General features: G+C 42.2%; 1 protein-coding gene across 1 annotated transcript; it reads left to right on the top strand.

The window, feature by feature from the left end:
- Positions 1–1347: 1347 nt before the first annotated feature.
- rsf1b.1 (remodeling and spacing factor 1b, tandem duplicate 1) lies at positions 1348–22031 on the top strand. Its single transcript, XM_040150780.1, has 16 exons — positions 1348–1516; positions 3626–3717; positions 4470–4562; positions 5963–6168; positions 6330–6460; positions 7048–9704; positions 10515–10793; positions 12002–12106; positions 12201–12280; positions 13105–13159; positions 13260–13372; positions 14639–14706; positions 15099–15312; positions 15409–15635; positions 17489–17668; positions 19330–22031. Exons 1-16 carry the CDS (start codon positions 1363–1365, stop codon positions 19890–19892), a joined length of 5217 nt encoding a protein of 1738 aa, XP_040006714.1. The 5' UTR covers positions 1348–1362; the 3' UTR covers positions 19893–22031.
- Positions 22032–23005: the final 974 nt, after the last annotated feature.

Genomic DNA, 23005 nt, shown 5'->3' on the forward strand with positions numbered 1-23005 from the left:
GCGTTGTTTACTGATTGATCTGCTGCTGTCAAGTGGCCCAAAAAAAAAAAAAAAAAAATCAGTTATTGCAGGTTGAAGCACATTTTCTGAACCAATGTTTGAGTTCTGAAAAAACACAGAGCAGTCACCGCTCTTATTTTCTACTGCGCCGCACAAAAACTTCCTTTGTGCCGCAAAACTTGTGCGTCGCTCACACAGAACGTGCAACTCTTGTGTGTTAAGCAACCAACTTCATCAATTTACTCCCAACGATGACGTACTTTTACTCTTGGCGCTTCAAGTATATCTTGATGCTAGTACTTTTGTACTTAGGTAAAACTTAGTACCAACTTAAGAGTAACAAAAAGGTGCTGGCTGTGTGTGAGCAATAACACGTTTATCAAGGGGCTTCCTCCCACTTACAGTAAAGTGTTTTTTTTTTAAAAGAAAAAAAAAAGTCACTCCTAAGAGCAAAACTCGCCTGATTTTATCACACGTCTGCTCAGAGAAGGAATAGCCGGCGATCCTAATGAGCCTACATCTGCCCTATTGTATATTCTCTAAAAAATCCTTAGTTTATTCAGTGGTATTCTGTTCTGCAACTTTTTAAAAGGGCAATCTTTATTTGTGTGAAATCTTTGAATCTCCCTGGGAAATTTCATTAAAATGCGAAATTGACAATCAAATACATTTATAATGTGTAAACATATGAATGGCGATTAAATGATTGGAAACCGGCTGAAATGGAAACAAAATTCTGCTGCAGGACGTTCTGCTGTTGGTAGACGAGCTACGTCACAGAAGTAGAATTTAGACCAACGCTGGCAGGTGTAGAAAAAAATTCCAACACTTAGTCCCTCACTGCAAAGAAAATGAGACCAGATTTGTTTTTGTTTGTTTGCACCTCTGATAAATGCCACAAATCAGAAAAAAGAAAAAGCGGTGTAACATCCTGTCAAATGTTCATATGCAAATGATTTACTAAAAGTACTCCATCCTCAATCATAGTGCTTATTATTATTAATGTCATTTTATTGTACCATAGAATACAACTGCTGTTATATGGGCTTTGAAACTTTTGCTCTTTTGTTCCTGACCAATAAAAAATGTTTAGGAGTCTAATTAAGATTTTCCTGGAGCTCTCTTACATTTAAGAGCATTTGTAAGTCAAAATAAGTTTGATAAAACACCCTTAAAGTCCGAGAGTAGGAGTAAAAGTAAAAAATGATTTTTACCTGTATCCTTGTATTTACTTGTAGCACCTGAGATGGTTCTCCCTTTTTAATTATTGTTTTTACTTTTTCTTTTTGTCCGACGTTTTACTTTGTTAATACCGGAAGCAGTTGGATTGATTTCGGCTAGCTTGACACTGGTGTGGAAAAGATGGCTGCTTCGGCGGCAACGGCGAGTTCTTCCCCCGGTTTGTGTCCGAATTACGCCGTGATTTGCTCCTTCCTCGAGCGGTACGGAGCGTTGCTGGATTTACCGGAGCTCACTTTTCCTCAGCTGGAGAGATATCTGCAGGACACATCCTCAGGTAGGGTAGAACCCCCCCCTAAAAGCCGCCCCCCCCCCCTCCAAGACTTCACCGCCGCTTTAATGATAATGGTACCGTGCTAGCAGGCTAGCAGCTATGTTAGCTAGTTGTGTGTTATTGTGTGGTTTTCTAACCTTCTTCTTTACTTAAATGTGAGTTAACTGCGTCCCAGAGCTGCTCTTCGAAGCGGAAAATGTGTCTGTGTGTAATTTAACGATTATCCAAGTGTGAATGCGCCGAATTAGTCGAGGTTTTCTCTCACTTTTTAGCTTTTAAATTGGGCTTAATTTTTTCCAAGCTGCCTTTATCTAACACTGTAACACTCCTCGTAACACAACACAGGACACGAGTGTGCGGCGATAACAGTGTCTGCGAGGCAGCAAATGTGGTGGTAATTCATGCAACACAACGTGGATTGCGATCTTTTATCGGTAAAGGTGTCGTTGTGTGAGGCAGCCGCGATATTGTGCACTTTATTTACAGTTAAAATATTTTGTCATGTAGTGTTTCACTCTGCTCCCGTCAAGCCGCCTGCAACAACTAGGACATCCTGTCTAAGCCTTCAAAATAAAACGCATGCATGTAACAAAACACGACCCTCTTTGTAAATAATACACATGTGTGGCTTTGTTGTACATTTGCCAAGTTATCAATTCACACCTGGACTATTTCCGCACCTTTGTTGGCATTTTTACGCCACAGATAAAGCCTCTTGTAGGTGAATGTTAAGTCAAAGTCGGTGTACTTCCGTTTTTGCCTCTTACTGTGTTTGACTTGACTATTTATTTATTTTATTTTTTTAATTTAGTTGCGTTGCGTTGCGCAGGCGCCAAGTGTCCAATAATTTTTTACCTCACATTGACATCTGCTCCGTTCAAATTACCTCACCCTGATACAGAGATTAAGGGGGTTTCACAGATCTGAAAGGGAGTGTGTGTGTGTTTGTCTGTGTGTGTGTGTGTGTGTGTGTGTGTGTGTGTGTGTGTGTGTGTGTGTGTGTGTGTGTGTGTGTGTGTGTGTGTTTTTAAAAGTCATTTAACTATCCCTGTTAATGTAGTCCAGATTTGTCAAGTCTAGGTATAGTGGTTTTTGATCCAGACCCAGTCAGATGTGGTCTAGATGGGGAAAAAGCAGCAAAATTGCCCCTTTTTAGTGAAAGGTTTTGGGTTTTTTTTTTTTTTTTTTTTTTCCATGAATAGAGTAAAAGGTTTCACAAATCTGAAACCATCGTAATGTGCTCCTTGGAACTCTAGTCCAGAGTTTTGACAAGTGTATGTAGAGCGGTTTTTAATCTAGACCTGGTCTAATGTGGTCTGGATAGAGGGGGGGAAAAAAAAAACAGCAAAAATGCAACAAAATTTTCATGTTTTTTGTTTCCAGAAATAAGAGACGTTCCGCAAATCTGAAACTGTTATTGTAAACGTTCTGTAGCTTTTCTGGGTTAATGTGGTCCAGATTTGACAGGTCTAGGTGTAATGTTTTTTTTGTTGTTTGTTTGTTTTGTTTTTTTTTTTAAATGTAGACCTGGGCACAAGTGCTGTTGATACGGGGAGGGGAAAAAAAACCCTATATTGTGAAATTGCACTCTTTGTGTGTGTTTTTTGTTTTCACAAATAGAAAAAAAGGTTTCACAAATCTGAACCATAGTTTTTAAACAGTCTTTAAACTCTCCCTGTTAATCTAGTGCAGAGCTCACAAGTCTAGGTATATAGTGGTTTTCAGCGTTCAGTGAGGATGTTTACACGCACACTAATTGCCCAGTGTTGGTTTGGGTCCTGTTTGTGTTTATGTCTCAGAAATATGCTGTTTTCAGAAATTATGCGAATATAAGTCTTTATCCTGGTTTTAGCCTGTAACTGAATGCAAAAGCTGGGTTAGTCCCGGGGGGGGGGGGTCCACAATGTCGTTTTTTTTTTTTGCCTGTTATCCTACGGTATTGCGAAGCATTGGGTTGAGATGTTTTTCCAGTATTATTGATATTATTTTTATTATTATATCTGACAGTTTTACTCACTGTATGCCTCTCCCAAACAGTGCATTACAGATGCCAGGTCATGTCTGAAGTCGGTTTTAGACACTAACCACTTTGTCTGTGAATCCTTCCCTCAGTGCCGAAGCTGCTGGTTGACCTTCACGTCAAGTTGCTGAGGAAGATCGGCAAGTCGGTGTCAGCAGACAGATGGGAGAAATATCTAGTCAAGGTAAACGGTTAACTTGCAGTTTATATATTTTACTACACAACTAGGGTTCATTCAGACGAAACCAAAACAAGGAGCTAAAAGAGGCCAAAACACTCCATAGGGCTGAGAGGAACTAAAGAGTCGGGTGATGATTCTTTGTGGGTTCATTGCTGCCACCTTTCACATTAGCCATTTGATCCATGCTTAATATGAAACATATTGATTAGTGAAGCTTTTATACCAGTGGGGAAGTATCTGAAATCACATTCAGGCCATCACGGGACACTCAGGTTGTCTATTAAAACCCTTTGCACAATCGCTGCAAGACTCAAGCACGCATTCATGAAATAGCTCGGGATTGATCTTTACCGTGTAGAGATGATATCTTGTGCAACCGTTAAGCCTGTAACGTTCGTTTTTTTTTTTTGCCGAAGCTGTCAGAGAGGTTAGGATTTGACTTTGGTGATTGTTGAGTTGGTATTTTTGATATGTTCTAAGGTTGCTCGGGTTAGGGTTGGTATATGACGAGTAGCTGAAATGATATTCAAACTACGGCAAAGGTGGCAGAGCATCAAGGCTGCAACAGACTTGGACATGTTGCAGAGTCAACCGTGATAAATGTGTCAGGATGTATGATGGAGTCTGACAACGCTGCCAGCAAACAGACGTCAATCAGTTAAGATATTTAAACAGAAATAAGTTTCCATGGGTTCCGATTTAATCGTTCATTTCATTTGTAAAATTGATTTCCTCATTTCTTGTTTTTCCTGCAGGTATGCCAAGAGTTCAACACAACATGGGCATGGGAACTCGAACAAAAGGGATACAAGGAGATGACGATGGACTGCAAGACGGGGATACTTAAAGTAAGCACACTGTTTTATTTCATTTTTGTTGTTGTTTTTTTTATTATTTATTTATTTATTTATTTATTTATTTTGTGCGGGGGGGGGTGCTTTTACAATGGCAGTCTGGTCTCCTAGCCTCACTATAATTGTTGACTCTTTTTCTTTTCTTCTCTTTTCTTTTACCTTTCTTTTCTTTCTTTCTTTATTTTTATTTCAGCTTCAAACAGAAAAGTTTGGAAAGAGTTTAGCGAGAGTAATAAGCCTTTTTCACAGCCGACATATTGACTTGTCATAATAGGAAAAGTGCAGGTGTTACTGATAACAGTGTTGAGGGTTGAAATCTATTCAGGACTGTGTCTGAAATCACTCCCTATTTACCATATAGTGCACTATACTTATTGTCTGCCATTTTATTTGAGCGTCCAAATTCTGAGTGTGAAAGTGACAGTGATTAGAAAGTGTCCAAAATCTCACTTTGCTGCTCCCTATTGAGTAAATAGTCGAATGTCTGTGGTTTGGGGACTTGTGACTAGTGACTTGGACACTTGGGGTCCTGGTATTGTGCGTGCTCAGTCCGTGTCGTAGCCTACTAGGACACGTGAATACGATGGACCCATCGTTAACGGCGTGAGAGTCGGGTTGTGCTCAGTGGGAACTGGTTCATAAGGCGTGTTGTCCGACCTCGTCCCAACGGCCACACGGGAAGGTTGAGTGAAAAGCCGGCCGTTATTGGGGAAGAAAGGGAGGGGGGGGGGGGGCGTTAGTGTTTAAAAACGTCTCTCCTGGAAAAAATTCTTTTGGTAGCGTTGCGCTCGTTTGTTCACATGAAAAGTGAGAAGGGAAAGAAGTAGCTGTGGAATGAAAAGGAATGAAAAGGGAGCTAGAGAGAAGTTCGGCCCCATTTTACTTTCTCACCTCGTAATCTGATGTCAGAAAGGAGTTTTTTATTTGGTGGTGGTGGGGGGGGGGGCACCTCTGAGGAAGGATACTGTTCCCTGTAATTGCACGTACGGCTGGATGATACGACAGCAACAACAAAAAAACTTGATTTTTATCTTAATAAAAAGAATAATTCTGTGTTTGCTTTTAAAAATGTAAATAAACCAGTCATAATAATAATAAACTTAATTGGCTACACGTTAACTCTGACAGTGAAATTTACACCTACTCAGGATCGAATCTTGACGCACCTTTTGTCACTTTTCTTGCCTTGCCTACATTCATCATCCATAATTATTTATATAGGTTTTTGTTTTTTTTTGTTTTTTTGTTTGTTTGTTTTTTTGTTTTGTTTTTTTACTCCCACAGCTCAAGTATGTTGCATTTTACTTAAACTAATAAAGATAATCACGTACAGTACGTGTTGTGATAGATGTTGTGGCATTATGAATCATTCCGTGCCTTTCTTCTTTCTCCAGTATCTGTGCGAGTGTCAGTTTGATGAAAACGTGAAGTTCAAAACTGCCATCAATGAGGAGGACCCGGATAAAATGCGGCTGCAGCCAGTTGGCCGGGACAAAGACGGCCAGATGTACTGGTTTCAACTGGACCAAGACAACAACGTGCGCGTTTATGTGGAGGAGCAGGACGACCTAGACGGGTCATCTTGGAAGTGCATTGTCAGGTAAACAGGCAAAAGTTATGTTAATAGGGGAAGAAATATTCTGCCGGCACTGTGAAATGAAATGAAATTTAAATGGTAATGTTCACTATAAAAGCAGGTACGGTGTGTTGTTTACTGTGGAAATGGAGCGGTCATATTCATCCGCACTTTTCTCCCTATAGAGATAGAAACGACTTAGCTGAGGTCGTGGCTCTGCTGAAGACACAAATTGACCCTGAGCTGTTGAAAAAGGAAGCGCAAAAACAGGAGACCAAACTTAACAGTGAAGAGGATGAGAAAAAAGCAGACGAAGGTAAAGGCTGGACTTTTAAATTGCTTGTTCACAGATGATTATTATTATTGTCGCTTTTCTGTTTAGGTTTTGTTACAGTTTACTGTGTTTTTATTTTTCCAAAGAATTTGGGAGTTTTGCAGTTTTTTTTAGTTGTGTTGCAGTGTGAATCACAGAGACCAGTGATAATCACTGCAGTGTTAATACCCTGTTCCAAGGAAAGAAACGCATTCCTACAATACTGTGTTAATGAAGTGAGTTCAAGTGATGGACAGTGTGCGGGATTCTTTGAATTTGCTTTTCAAGTGCAGAGTTTTTTGATCCTACAAATCTGTCACTAAGCCTTCATGTGCAAGACCTTGAAATTATGGATCTGGAACTTTTTAAAATAAAGAAGCAAGAAACTGACCTTGATCGGGACCAGTTAGCTTAACTGCCATTTTTGCTCCCTATTGCAATTAACCGCAGTTAAAACATGAGTACAAAGTTTGGTATACAGTGATTGGAGGAAAGCCTTTAATTAAATTACTGAATCTAAATTTGATTCTGAATTAAATTGTGAGTTCTTGTTGACTCATTTGATCTTTTATTTCATATTTACATTACAGGTAAAGTTAAAATGACCGACGACACATCAGATGAAGACAGCAAAGACTCAGACAAGGCTGCCTGCCCAGTCTCACCAAAGACAGAGAACAATGAGAAAGTAACACAGAAAGATAACTTGAAACCAGAAGCTTCTGAGGCCAAATCATCCCTTAATGGCGTCATCGAAGCCAAAACCGTATCAGAACTCCGCTCAGAAAACATCAGTGCGAAAGCCCAGAACATCAAAGAAGAGCCAATGGAGGTGTCAGGCTCTAAATCAAGCACGGCAACGAGTGAACCCGCCTCTGAAACACCATGTTTACCCGTAAAGGCAGAAAAAGGAGAGGAGGCCAAGAGGAACAGCGCTGAGGAGATCCAACAGGCTCTGAAGAATGACCAGCAGGCCAAAATCCCTTTGAAAAAAAGAGGAATGAAGTTTAGTGAAGACTTTGAAAAAAACAGTGGTATTGTAGTGCAAAATCCAACTGTTTCTCAGGTCAAGGAAGCTTCTAAAGCTGACACGACTCAGAGCATAAAGGATCATGTTAATGGTGAAATTAAGCCTGCGTCAGAGAAAGATCTCCAGAGTCATTTGAGCAAATCATTAAAAGAAACCGCCGTCGACAAAGAGCAGGCGACTGAACCAGCCGCGAGTAAATCTGTAGAAGTGAGGGAAAATGACTCGCCATCCACAGACAAGGAGGGGACTAAAGATAAAAAGGACGACGCCGCCGGTGCAAAAAAGATCTCGGAGGCGGTCGCATCACACCACGCAGACTTGGCTAAGAAAAATCTTGCCCTGCAGGTAGAAAAGGAAAGCACCGCAGCAACAGAAAAGAAAGAAGCACACGAGTCTCCCCCACCACCAAAAGCGGAGTCACCACCTTTACCTAAAGATGTAAAGAATGCACTCGAGCAGTCACCTAATCATGAAAAGTCTGAAAAGACGCAAGAGAAACCAGCCGTTACAGGAGAGTCTTGTGCTGTTGACAAGACGACCAAATTAAAGGAAACTTATAAAACATTAACAACTGATGAGTCACAGAACCTAAATTTAAATCATGAAGTCAGATCCAAAGAAGCTGAAACAAGGAAGGAAATACCAGCCTGTGTAGACATGGATACACCAGAGTCAAGTCAGACTGAAGAAACTAAGTCGACAGAGAGGACAGAAAATGTATCAGACATGAAGCAAACAGAAGTGAGGGATAGAAATGCTGAAGAACTGGCAACTTCTGAGACTAATGTAGAGGACTTGAGTGACTCGGCACTGAAAGAGAAGCCAGGAGTCATCAAAACAACAGACACGCAGACTGCTGACAGAGAGCCTCCAAACAAATCTGATGACTCTGAAAACACTGTATCACCACGTGTCATTAAAAAGAAAGAAGTTGTAAAAGACGGTGATGATACAGGGACCCAAGAAGTCACACAAAGTTCTACTGTCATTAAAAAAGCAGAAAAACCGCCAGTCAGGGAGAAATCAGAGGACACATCCAACATTAAGGAGAGTGTAGAGTCCTCTGTCATTAAAAAGGTAGATAAATCGGAATCATGTAAACCTACCGAGAAGCACGATAACACTAAAGACACAGAGGCGACTCCGGAGAAATCCAGTACAGCCTCAGAAAAGCCTGAGGATTTAAAGACAATTGTCAACTGTGAAGACAATACGATACGTGATGTTACCAAGATAAGCGACTCTTTGTCAGGACCTATGGAGGTAGAGGGCGTGGCAAGTAAACTGGAACTGACAAAGCCACAAGAGGATGACAAAACTGAGATGAACTCTGTTGTGCATAAGACGACAGAGGAAACATCTGAAGGGAAAGATGAACCATCCAGTCCAGCTGAGAGGTCTAACGTCTCTGAAGAAACTGGTAAAAACCCTAACAAAGAGGAGGAAAAGGTGTCTGACGAACAGCCTGAACGAATCGAGACAGAGCGTCCATCATCAGAGAGTAAAGAGGATGCCGACAAGGGAAGTGAAAAAGACACAGGCGATGAAAAACTTACAACTGACAGTGAGAAACAGCTGCCTCAAGACAAAGAAAGTAAAGAGGATTCTACGATAGGTGAACTCTCAAAAACTGAGAAAGCAAAGGAGGAGAAACACGGTCTTAAAGAAAGCAAAACCTCACCCAAAATGGAGAAATCTGGTCACGAAAATGCGAGCAGAGAAGCTGATGTCGAACCCTCAACTGAAACTGAAAAACCGGGCCACCCGAGCAAAGAACCGTCCACCGATAAACCCACTGACGAGAAAAGCAAAAGCGAAGAAGAGGACTCCGCAACAAAAAAAGAGGTGGCAAACGGCGGTGAAGCTCCGACAGACGTTAAGGAGGAGGGTGTTCGTCGGAAAATCAAGCCCCCAGCCCATCGACGGAAAGCTGAACTTCAGAGGGAGGAGAGACAGGGGGATTCAGAGTCCGATATGAACACGGGGAGATCTCTTCGAAGATCACCAAGGATCTCTAGGCCGACGCCGAAGGCGGTAGAGATCCACGACAGGAAGATGGAGAAGTCGCAGGCCCCTCCAGCGGCTGAGAAACGTGAGGACAACAAGGCCGAGAAAGAAAAAGACGACGAGGAGGAGGACGAAGTGGAGGAGGTGAAGGCTGTTCGGAAGAAACCAAGGGAGAAAAAGGCAGATCAGGAGGGTCAGCCCAAACCCAAGGTTAGACTGCTCACCAGTTGGCAACATTTACATCTTTTTTTTGAAAACATCTTTTCTGAAAGGAGACACTAGATGTTAAAAGACCATGCCAGTTTTTTCCTAGTCAAAAAACGATCCGGTTAGAGTTTCCGTTAGTGGCAGTTATTTCCCAAAACAAGCAGCCATATTTTAGCTTTTGAAACATTTTGGAAAAAAAGACCGTACAGCTGAATCAGCACCGCTCTAAAGCGATTTCAATAAAAAACAGAACATTATAACCTTCATCAAAGTAGGAGTTATTGCAGCACTGTAGCGAGGAGGGACGCGCAACTTCATCAACGTAACTGTTTTACTTTGAAGAGACCACTGAAATCGGTTTGTCACACATCGTTGCTCTAACTCCTCCCCCAGCAGTCCCGAAATGTGTCATTCTTGTTGTGAATGAATTTATTACAAATTTATCTCAAGTTTTTTTTTTTTTTTTTGTAATTATTTGTATCCCATGTTGTGTTTCCATACATCGCAGCTTATGAATGCGATGCTAAGTATGTTGCTAACGAATGGAGAGGCTCTGTTGTCAGATCTTCACTTGAGCATGTGAACGCACCACCACGAAGGACTCACCGATCACTCAGTGTGGACGTGAGCTTCACTTACGATGCATTAGCTATGTTGGGCAAGTTTCAAGTCTGTTACTGGACTTAAAAACAAGGGGTCACTGAAAGGTTTAAAAAAAAAAAAAAAAATTACAGCGCCACTTGCATGAATTGGGAAATGGTTTTTCAGCTACTCGTTCCCTGTTGGATGTCAGCCTGTTGTGCTTGTTTAAAGGGGAGAAAGAGACGGAAGATTCGGTGGTCCAACACCCGAACACGGCGTAAAAAGAAAGGCTCTGAGGATGACGACGACAACAGCGACGAGGAGTCCAGCGAGGAGGAGGAGAGCGAGGAGGACGACAGCGACGAAGACTACAAGGTCGAGCGGAGCAGAAAGAGGCGGAACCGCAACCGAGAAAGACGGAGCTCGGACTCCTCGACATCCTCAGACGACGACCTACCTCCAAATGACGACCCCTGCAAACATTGTGGTCTTCCAAATCACCCTGAGCTGGTGGGTACCCACAGGATCTCCTAACATCTCGTAATTGTACAAGTCAATATTTCACACTTGCGTGTTTTAATTTATCAGCCAGCAGTATTCAGAGTGAAGTTACATAGCGCTTAGGAGGAGGAAGAACAGAGAGAGCGGAATAGATGCATAATCCACAAAGTAAAAGTTATAAAATTAAGAGAGAGCCAAAGGAAACATATAGGTTTTAAGATGTTTTTTAAGATGTGCACTGATTTGGCTTCTTTGTTGGAGGCTGGTTAGAGAGCTGAGGAGGTACATCAGCAAAAGCACAGTCACCCATAGTTTCACGCCTGACCTTGGAACAGCTACGAGTCCCTGCTCTGAAGACCTTAGGCCTCCTTATTGGTCAGAGGGCACAAGAAGTCATATAAATACGTAATACTTTCTAGGTCAAGTTAGTCCTGAAAGTGATGTGGAGCCGACTGTGAGAAGCTAAAACTGGTATATTAATGTGTGATCTACTGCGTCTTTAGTTTTTGTTGAACTCCTCCCTGCATAGTTTTGGAACCAGTTAGATTTGAAATAGAGAAGATTTGTGGGGCAGTTGAGATGTGATGTGATAAAAGCGAGGGTGACTTTTCCCCCAAATCTTTACGCCGAAGTAAGGGTCTCGTTTTCACAGTGCTTCTTAGTAGGAAAAAGTAGGACAGTGATTTCACGTGGAGCTCAGCATTTCGAGCGCGAATCAAATCCGGCGCCCCTGATTCCAGATGGAGGAGTCCAATTAATGTTCTAAACTTAACGTAGAAATCTGTAGACATTAAAACTTTTAGTTAGAATTGAATGACCACTACTACGACTAAAGCTAAATATTACCGTGTGGAGGAAACAGATTATACATTTTACAGCCTAAATCGTTGTCCAGTGATTCTGGGTTAATTTCGGATGAATTCGGCAACTACAGGGCCAATGCTCTGTTCACAGCTGCAACAATGAAGCACTTTGAATTTGCCAGAGCTCCAATTTGCACCTCTGACTGGCTTCTCCTACACAGCAACCGGGGCAGAAGCTCATGGGCATTGTCGTGTTTAGAATGTAGTCATTGTATGTCGTATTTATTCGCCAAACTGACGGGGAAAAGAACACGATTGCTGGGGAACATTTCAGGTAGCTGTATAAATGACCCTGTGCTGAGTGAGGAACGACTTAAGTTTTGCTGTTAACATCTGTCCACATCTGCTTTGTAGATATTACTGTGCGATTCGTGTGACAGCGGCTACCACACAGCCTGCCTGAGGCCTCCCCTCATGATCATCCCGGATGGAGAATGGTTCTGTCCACCCTGTCAACATGTACGGACCAGTCTAAGCACCGAAAAATTAATGTGAGGAAGTAAATGAGACGTTGTGGCTTTAATGTTTAAATCTTAATTTATCCCCTCTGTAGAAGCGGCTCTGTGACAAACTAGAAGAGCAGCTCCAGAACCTCGACGCAGCTTTGAAAAAGAAGGAACGGGCGGAGAGAAGGTGAGACATTTTGCACTATTTCTGTTGATCAAAACTGTGTTCACAGGAACAATCTTTTCTTGGAGATCTTTTCTTGACACCTAAGCAGCAGTTGATAACTTCTCTACCTAACTCCTTTGTCCTCGTTGGGCTGTTTGGGTTTTACTTGCGTCATCATTTCCCGATCTGCTTCTTTTTCCAATTCTTTTTCCTTTTCAGCCGCTTTTTTTTTTTTTTTTTTTGCCGTGTCCTGAAATGTTATTTTAATGTTTGTCGACCGCCAGAGGTGTCGATTCAACTCGGTGGTAATTTTTCAGGCCCGTGGTTCCCAACTTTGGCATTGTGACCCCTCACAGAAGTCCAAAGATAAATCTAACGGGTCACCAGGTGATTCAGGGGATCTAGGAAAGAAGAAAAGTCTTCACAAGATAAAACGAATCATTCTCTTACCTTTCTCTCCTTTTGACTTGTTTTCTTGCGATATACTGCTTATTTTTTACCTCATCCGGCCTCTGAAAAAATCCTTCAAATTATAGTGTCTGAAAAAGAAAAATCCCTCTTTGTCCATAACCTGTGATGAGAGGTCCCAACTGGACTCTGAGCCCAAAGTGTTGGGAACCACTGTTTTAGGCCATAATTTTTTGTGGTGTCGTACTGGATTTCTTTATATTATAATGTTCTGATTATTCTGTCCACTCCTTGTAGAAGTTGTAGCTCCTTCGCTTTAAAAGTGCCAGCGTTTGAAAGCTAAAACAAATATGCCGGTTATTTTAATAACAAATTCTGAAGAGTGTATTGGTTTAGGTTAGGGTGTCAGTCTTTTTCATGTGTATTATCTCTTCCAGGAAAGAGCGTCTTATTTATGTTGGAATCAGTGTTGAAAACATCATCACGCCCTCAGTAAGTAGAAAAGTGTGGTTGTGCAGTCTTTAGTGGAGACGGAGGAATATTCACCGGTCGATGTTTGCACCACAAATGACCGACCTCTCACTCCATACAGGTGGAGGTCGAGGAGGCAAAGCCCGAGATCATAATCAAAGAGAAGAAAGAAGCAAAGCGAAGTAAGAGCTGGGGCCGAAGGTCAACAAGGACAAAGAAAAACATCAGCTACAGGTTTGTACACTGAGACGTAATATTTAACAGTTGAATTATTCTTTTGGGGTTTTTAAATACGCAGATTTTTGTTTTCATTTAACGTTCAGGTGTTCTTGTGAGATAAGACTTTATTGATCCAAACTCACATTTTGCAGCAGCACAGAGACAGGCCAAGAGATAAAATTGAAAAAATCGGAGAGGTTACATTAAAAAGCTAAAAACAATATGTACATTACAATATCTTAAACCAGAGGTTTTCAAAGCGGTTAGCACCCAGTTGCTGCACTTCGCGTCAAAAATCACACTCCGTCTTCACGCTCCGAGTCTCAACTCCGTCAAATCGCACACGATACGCATATTTTTAGATTCAGTGTGACTGGCATTTGCCGACGACATCATTATCTCCGATGTCCGTCGCGAATAAACGTCCATAAACACGCTGGGAAATCACAGTATCAAGGTCATTTTGCTGATAGTTGTCTGTGCATCCATGGGTACACTGCAAACAAGAACTGCTAATAGGTAATTCGCCATACTCTTAATGGTGCCAATGGGCCAAAAAATATACACAAATAAAACAGGCTCAAATTATAGCCAACGGCCAACTGACTGACTGGAAATGCAGTTCCAAAACTTAGAGTATGAATTATGGTGCAAATCGATGCAAAACAAAGAATAATAATAATAATAATAGTAATAGTAATAATAGTAATAATAATAGTAATAGTAATAGTAGGAGTGACATAACCATTGAAGAATATATCAAATACAAATCGAAGAATGCCATGAAAAAGCATATAAAGCAATATAACAAAGTAGTAACACTATATTACATGTATTATTGTAAATAATATAATGCAGTGCAATATATTGTTGGATATATTTATATGCGTTTATCTACAGTTACAGCTAAATGTTGTCCTGCTGTTGTCAACATCTGCCGAACAACCGCTGACGCATTCAGGAGAAGGTTTTTAAGTTTAACAGTTAACACTTTTCGATCCATAACACTGACACGTCCCTTCCTCCTGGGGGGGGGTGTCTACATCCTTTCTACCACCAGATCTGGCGAGCTTCATGAATCTCGTCGGTATCCAGGGCTCCCTAAGCACGCTATGTTTTTCCATTCAGCTGTTGCAGTCGCTGATGGTAGATGATGCTCACGGTCAGGTTTCGGCGCCGGCGGCACAGAGCGAAAAAAAAAAGCGGACGCGCTCTGGAAGTACAATGTGATCGGCCACTCGTGAAATGTGATTCTTATCTGTGCTAATGTTAATTTTGCAGATTTGATGAATTTGACGAGGCCATCGAGGAGGCAATTGAGGAGGACATCAAAGAAGCGGAGGGCGGAGGTAGGGAGACAGGACTTCTTACCGTCTTGACAGTTATTTAAAGCAACACTTCTACATTTTCAGGAAATATGCTTTGTTGTGGAGAGTTAGATGAGAGGATCGATGCCAACCTACATTACACTTACCCTGCATATTAATCAAAAAAGATAGGATGTGTTCATTAGACAGCTTTAGAGGGGCTGATGGCTGGTTTTGGTTACCTTTGAACGGAGCCAGGCTAGCTGTTTTCACCTGCTTTCCAGTCTTCTGCTAAAATTACCCAACCAGCTGCTGGCTATAGCTTCATGTTTAGCGTGCAGAGATCTCTGCAAGCAAGTGCATAAGCTCCTTTTAAGATGTGATCAAAACATTCCGTAATCAAGGGGTTGATGAGGGGTGTTAACTGTCTACAGGAGCTGGTCGGGGCAAAGACATGGCCAACATCACAGGCCACAGGGGAAAGGACATGTCCGTCATCCTTCACGCGGAGGAGGGTAAGGAGAACGGCCGCCCGCCACGAACCAGCGCCGGTCAGCGCAGGAAGAAACGCCGGCGGCTCAATGACCTGGACAGCGACAGCACCGTGGACGAAGAGGAAAGCGAGGAAGAGTTTCGCCTCAGCGAAAGGTAAGAAAAGACGCAGGTACGCGGACAGTAAAGCTTTGACTTTAAAAGATGTGTTCACATTTATGTATCTGCTTGTCTTTCCATGGCCGGATGCAGCTCAGAGGAAGAGTTTGTCGTATCAGACAATGACTCGGAGGCCGAAACGGAGGCGGACTCGAACGACAGCGACTTTGGCAGCAACGGCAGCGGGAGGCATCATGCTCCTTCGCGGAGCAGGAAGCCACCGAAACGACGACGAAGCTCCCGAAAGCGGCGGAGACCAAGAGGGTACTCGGATGATGAAGAAGATGAGACGGATGATGACGATGAAGAAGATGAAATAGGTGCATAGGTTATACTTGTCATTCTCTAGTTCCTGTTTTAGCCGACATGCCCGTTTTTACATACAGTCTTCACTTTCCCTTCTCCGTTGTACCAATCAAATAAGATCGATAGACAGATAGATAGATCCCCCACAGCTTCACCCCTCGTAACCAGAGACGGGAAAATCACAAACTGAGAGCTCAGGCCAGTTCTTTTTTATTTCACACTATCTCTCTCATAGAGGCAGTTATATGAATTAGTTAGATATTTCTGTTTTTAGATTCGAGATGACCAGAGTCAGATAGATGCCTGGAGTTACGGTCGTCCTTCGAAAATTTAGCCAATTTAACACATCTTGCAAAAAAATAAAAGGAAAACAAACTTTTTAAAATTATTTCAAAATTTCACTAAGACCTACTTTGAACCTTTTTAAAATTTTCTTCACTGTAATTCAGTATTATTGTCTATTGAGTTCAGCAGTATCCTGATATGATGAGATGATCATATTGTGTTTTCGTTGTCCAAAATTAATGTTTTCAAGCAAATTCCAATCAATACCGTGTTGGGGTTTGATGAAAGTTGGGATGGAAGACCTTGATTTTTATAGTTGTCTATATTGCGATGTAGGCCAATGTTGTAAAAGATATATTCTTATTGTGACATTGATTTCGACCACGTCACACAACCCTAGCTGTTAGTAAGCTGAGCAGGATTTATACTCGCCGGATGGTTTGATAGCGTCAGAAACCCCCTCCCCTCAGACGATTTTCCCATGTCAGATTAGGGGGGGGGGGGTCGGTGTGCGACCATTTCTGTAACTTTCCAAAACCGACCATCCAACCATTCACACCCACATCATGTTGTGATTGGCCAGCTGCCAGCACCCCAGCCAGAGGTGAGAGAGGAGCCAGGCTTTTTACTTCCCTCTCCGTTCCCTCTTTTTTTTTTTTCATTAGTTACACAACTATTTCACTTTTCACTTTTCATGTGAACAACTGAATGCAACACTACGAGTGTCTGTCTGGAGAGACTGTCTGAAAATGTGCACCGTTATCCCCATTTTCAAACTGCATTGCAACCCCCCACCCCCCCTTCACGGCCAGCGTTTCACTCCACCTTCCAGCGTGGACGTCTGAAACACATTTGATCTCTGATGTGGTCTGACAGCACGTCGTAAGGACTAGTTCGGAGAGACCATAAACTGGATCTTAGTTTGGATTTCTGTCTCCCTCCCTAACAACTCGCCCCACTGTTTTCTTGGCGTGTTATCGTTACGTTGCACTAATCTGGCCAAACAGATTTCAGTCTATCGGTATGCACTTGGAACTGAAACTACAAAAACAGGAATCAGAAAATGAATCCCCAACAATTTAGATAATCAGCTAATTGTTAAATTAATCTATAATGAATACATTCAAACAACTGCTCTTGTTCCAGCTTCTCAAATGTAGGGACTTTTTGCTTTTCTCAGTCTTACATCATTGCAGACTGAATATCTTTGAGTTTTGCATTGTTAGTCTATAAGCTAACAACTTTAAGAAACCATCTTGGGCTCTAGAAACTTATAACAGGCCATTTTTAAACAATTTTTTTTTTTTGACATTTTACAGAATCCTGGGGGGAAATTTTAGCGCTAATGAGGTCTAGTAAACAGATTTCAAATACTTGCACAAATTATTGGCTATTTAAAGCTTCAGTGCCATAACTTTCATATCGTGTTTGAAACACCTCTAGGGGCCAAACGGTCTATGATTTTCAGAAAGGGCTTGTGTCATTGTACGGGTACGTTGGCTTTGAAGTTGCCTTCGAGGATGCTTTGTCCGGAAGATCCTGACGTTTGTAACCCGCAACCGCTGTTTTCGTGTGTGCCCAGTGACCGAAGGCTCCAGTGAGTACAGCGACAGCGATCTCGATGTGAGTCGACGGCGGTCCCGGCGGAGTCAGAAAAAGCAGGTGAACTACTGTGAGACGTCGGAGTCTGAAGGCTCTCAGGCAGAAACCAACCGGGCAAAAATGAAGCCCAGACGTCGCCGGGACAGCTCGGAAAGTGAAGGTCAGTCAGAAGCACACAGTACACTTTCAGAGCTGGCCACGGTCCAAGATCCTGACCTTTTGTTTTGATACCGCATATGCGACTGATAACAATTGTGCCTCTTTCTAATCTGATTACAAGTGTCAATTGTTTGTTGTACAAAATTACCCCGTATTGGCATGAACTTAAAACATCCTGTCTCCCCTAATCTTGTTGAAAAGTCTCCCCAGTGTACTACTAGCCTCTCCTTTTCTTTCATAAACACAAAATCCTCACGGATTAAATAATAAAGCTGCCTCCAAAAAAAATAATGAAAATAATTCATCAACCCTTTCAGCACCATGGACAGAGACATTCAGATCCTCTTGATATGAAGCTTTTGAACTGAACGAATGGCTGAGTCACCGCTTGTCTTAGGCCTTGATCTTTACTCCAGGATGGACGCTCACAGATACACGGTCGGGGGACTTGTGTTTGATCCAGGGCTGGATTACGGACCGGGTCTACAGGGCACAGGCCCAGAGGCCCCAAGGTGTCAGGGGACCCGTGAGCCAGAGCCTCTGGTTGACATGACTGTTGGACAGTCAATCAAATGAGTAGAAAGATAAACAAAATAAGCATCTAGAAAGAAACAAAACGACCACAAACAGACACAAACCGATTGGTGTCTCTTTCAGTCTGGGTGTAAGTAGGAGGGGTGTGGGGGGGTGATTTGAACAACGTGAAAAAGTCAAGTACAGTAAAAACAATCTAGAAATACCAAAAATCAAAATACCATAAAGACAAAAGATGAGAAAAAGACAAAAACATACCCTAACTGATTGATTTGTTTATTTGAGTGTCCTGCACCATGTGGCGGCCCAGCCCACATTGACTTACAAGACAAAACGCAGCAGGAGCAACAACAACCGTGATGGCCACTGTTACACACCGGTTTAAATTTCCATGGGTGAATTAGTGGCCATGCGTTTTCTATAAATCTTGCCGAGACAAAAATCACATTAAAGAGCCAACTCAACGTGTCACCTTGAGACAACCGAACTGTACCTCAAAGTGCCGGATGTTTAAAATTCAAGAGTCAAATGACCGAAACATATTAAAATACCACAAGTAATTACGAATAAAAGACAGAAGTACCTTGAAGTGCCGGCGGTTTACCACTCTAGAATAGAATAGCCGCGGGGAATGTACTTCTGTTGAACCCCTCCGAATAATCTCAGTAACAACTAACATATATTCAGAGCCTCTCGTTGAGGCCGGACTTTAGAAATTTTAAGATATGGACACGAGGGAGCGGTTAGTGATTTTAGATATAGTCATTTTGTCTTCGGCAGCAGTCGGGCTACCAAACCAAACTGTGATGGAGAAAAGTTAGCACACTCCCACAGCCCCTGAAACTCCAAATAAAAAAGGTGTATATGACATTTTGTGGCTCTAGTAGCAACAGCAGTGCTGTCTGATCATGCATTGACAGTGTTTATTGCCTGTTTTGGCCATAAAATGAAGCACACATACAGATACAGTAACACATTAAATTAGTATATATAACATATATAAGACTAAGCTGAATATTATAATCATTTAGTTTTTCGTTGTGGTTCTTTCATTATGTTTAGAACATCAAGGTGACAATGGCAGAACTACAGGCAGCTATAAAGGTGTTCCTTGTTTTCTTTTTCCAGCGAGTTTCTCCAGAGACTCCGAGGAGGAGTCGAGGGACCGGAGGGTGAAGAGGAGAGCCGACTCCTCAGAGGAAGACTCGCGGCAGCGACGCAGACGTCTCGCACTAAAACGCAGGAGAGCATCCGAAGAGGACGATTCGGACGACTCGTCGGACGACACGTCCTCGTCGTCGTCGGAGGAGGATCGTCCCGTGCGCAAACGGGTGAACCGCATCGACTCGGACGATGACGACGAGGAGCAGGAGGAGAAGCCAAAGGAGAAGAAAGCAGAGGAGGAGTCAAAGGGAACAAATCCATTGGACTGCAATCTGGTGGAGCTGCAACCCACCAACGGACAGAGCCCGATAAAGAGCATCGAGGGCTTCATCAGCCGGCCTGCTGCCGCTGCTCCGGGCCTCATCCCACATCTGGAGCCGCCCAAAAACATCAGCGCCCCACCAGCCGCCGCCATCGCACCCAACGGTCTGGCAGGCCAGGAGATGGCAGCGCAGGAGGATGACGAAGACGACCTGTTAGGAGTCACAGACCTAGTCGACTACGTCTGCAATAACGAACAATTGTAAAAACAAAATGGTGTACTGTTTCATTTTTTGTGGTATTGTATTTTTATATTGCTTAACTTTATTATTCCCTCCCCCACCAACACTTCCTTTTTACTTGTGTTATCTGGAGCTTGATTCTCAGCGATCTCCGCTACAGTAAGAACTGGATCTCTGTCACCAGTCTAATGCTGTCCCTGTGGGATTGTACAATAACGAATAAGGGCACCAACTCTTCAAGTCTCATTTATTTGGTAATAATCAGTTTACCTGCACCATCCACATCATCCAGCTCCACTGCCAAAACCACCACCTTCCTCTAAAAATGTGTCACTCATCTTTTCTCCTGTCACATTGTCCTGTTTTCATTTTGTTTTGTTTTATTTTTTTACTGTCACGTCTGAGATTTCTACAAATCGTGCTCCGTTACCCATCTACGTGTATGGAAAATTGGCACTGAAATTGTTTATTGTGTAGAAAGTAGTTCACGATGTGTTGTTGATTTGACTGCTAAATGACTGGGACTTCGGGAGGAAGACAAGGCATTCCATAGTTGTCATGAATTTCTGGGCATCAAAAGTGAATTTTGGTTTAATATTTTATCCTTCAAAGGTTTAGACGAGAAGTTTGATACCACTCGCATGTCCGCCTGTTAAATTTAGCCTAGCTTAGCACAAAGACCGATTTTACTTGTGATTTGGTACAAGGCAGCATCTTTCTACTGGTCAGACGGAGGCACGGTCAGCCACAGCAGGACCAGAGAGAGAGAACTGGGCTGCTTTGTCTGGCTACTGTGGCTGTGACTTTCTATGCTAACAGTAGCTAGTAGGCAAAACAAAGCTAGTCCATGGTTGGTAAGGCGAAGAGTGCTTGACTTTGCCACAGCCGGTGGTGTTTTTAGGTGGAAAAGGATATTGGGGGAACAGCTACTTTGGACAGATGCAAGACCAGAAAATTACACAATGGTACAATTTGACAGTGTGCTATTTTTTTCTTTTTCAACCTATAATCCAGGTGATAATCCGAGAGAGCACACACCTGTTCTCTTCAACCTGCTGCCGTGCTGCTTAGTCTGGTTTGCAGAGCAGGCCCAGTTTTACCGCGTTTGTCCAAATGGCCTTCACGTGTCGTGATCCTCTCCGCTTGAGATCCTGAAAGCCTGGTCTTGACCAGGTGCTTTCCCCATAGAAGCAAAAAGCAGCTTAATTCGACAAGCTAACTTAGCAGTTGGCAATATTTATTTATTTATTTTTATTCCTGGACAACCACTTTGTTAAAGGGAGATGCTGTTGTTGTGTTACGTATTTGAAGTGGTTTGTTACAAAGCGAAACCAGATACAAACCGGTGCACAGCCTCCACTTGCCCCGCTGACCCAAATCACTGCTCTGCTCCGGTCTTAGTCTTTTAAAAACCAGTTAGTTTAACCAGTAACAACCAAAACACATCAGAACTTTCATGAAAACATTGGTGTGCTCCATTTTAAAGAAATTTCCGTTCAGCTGTGTTTAACGTAAACCGACCAACCTCCTTTTGTTAATGTTGTTTTAAGCTCATTTGATGTTAGATCTTTTACAGAGTCCAACGAAGCTGCGTTATTTGTTGAACACTGTTCAGTAGTTAAGATTGATAAAGTCCAGGGCAGTCGCAGTCGTCGTGGGGGGTCATCTCACTTTATTTTAACACTAATAGTAGAACTTCAGGAAGGTTTTCCTCATTGTTGTGTTAATACTGTTTTCTGTGATATTTTTTGGCCACAATATTCATAGCACGAAATGTTGATAGTGTCATACCCCCCCCCCCCCGGCTTTCCGGCACCTTTAAAGCTCACCGGTTAACATGTTATATCCCGCTCGTTTAATCCATACAAAGATCGGTGTGTGTGAAAATGGCAGTTAGCTGTGAAATCACCCCACATAAAACGCTAGATTGTCGTTTTTACACTTGCGGTTTTGCACAGATTTATCAGATGAGATATGAGGTGTTAATTAACGGGCCTTGGAGGTGTTGGTAGGTGACGGTAGGTTCACACTCAACCAGGCAGATGTGAGAGTGGTATCGATCTTTTTCATCTTGCTCGCCTCCAGAAACCACATTTCCAAAATGTCAGACTCTTACTTTGAAGTATTCTGGCTTGTTTTACATTAATTTGCAAAAGCTTTAGATGAGACTATTTATTAATTGTTTTTTATTGGGGGGGTGGGGGGGGTGATCAGGTCCACTTGGATCACATTTGATTAGCTAACCCTTCAAACACACCCCAGCTGGGATATTGCTGGTCAGACATTGGTGTGTGTGAGTGAGAGATTGTGTGTCTGTGTCTGTGTGTGTGTGTGTGTGTGTGTGTGTGTGTGTGTGTGTGTGTGTGTTGGTCACTGTAGATGGAAAACGAATGCATTATTCCCAGTTTTCTACCCTGGATATTAAAGTGTTATGCATATGTATTCAACCCCTTGCATCATATGTAGGTGTGAGCGTATATATGTGACCAACCAGTCCACCAGCCTTCATTTCTCAGACCTTCCCTTGAACCTTTCTGTTGAATGATAGAGTAGCTTTTGTATATTGTATACATGTAAAATTATTTTAACTATGTGCGCTGCCATCAGTATCAGCGGTGAGCTCCCAGTTTGTTTGGGGAAACAAACTCAGAAGTAAAACTCTTGTCCCTCATAATCTTGAGATCTAGTCTAGCTTCCTCGTATAACATCTATGTTAACTTTTGTGGTTTGTTTTTGTTTTGTTTTTTTTTGTTTTGTTTTTGTTTAGTTATTTTAAATGATGTATTTTTTTATACGTCTTAACATTTATTTGTTGATGTCTCTGTCTAAAATGTAAAGTGTCTTATTTTCTTTGTTCATTGTCCTTCATATAAGGTTCAAAAACCTGCAGACCCCTGGCTTTTATTAACTAAAATAACACTCAGCTCCAAAGCAACCCTCTTTTCTTTTCATTTTTCTTTTTTTATTCTACTCCCCTGGATATTCCTACCTACAAAATCTACGTTTCTATTCAAATAACTCTATATTCACAATCCTGAGTTGAAGTTTGGGTCAGGTTGCGGGAAACTACCAACCTCGACGACCTCAGCCCAGATCAAGATTGTGACAAATAAACATCTTAATGGAATAATTAGTTT

This window comes from Xiphias gladius, chromosome 17 (assembly GCF_016859285.1).
Source record: "Xiphias gladius isolate SHS-SW01 ecotype Sanya breed wild chromosome 17, ASM1685928v1, whole genome shotgun sequence".
Classification (NCBI taxonomy): domain Eukaryota; kingdom Metazoa; phylum Chordata; class Actinopteri; order Istiophoriformes; family Xiphiidae; genus Xiphias; species Xiphias gladius.

What these genes read in the sequence shown, in the direction of transcription:
- rsf1b.1 (XM_040150780.1), top strand. Translation starts at nt 1,363, where the DNA reads ATGGCTGCTTCGGCGGCAACGGCGAGTTCTTCCCCCGGTTTGTGTCCG. An exon ending in AAAACATCATCACGCCCTCA is followed by an intron (nt 13,160 to 13,259) that starts GTAAGTAGAAAA and finishes CACTCCATACAG; the next exon opens with GTGGAGGTCGAGGAGGCAAA. An exon ending in CGATGAAGAAGATGAAATAG is followed by an intron (nt 15,636 to 17,488) that starts GTGCATAGGTTA and finishes GTGTGTGCCCAG; the next exon opens with TGACCGAAGGCTCCAGTGAG.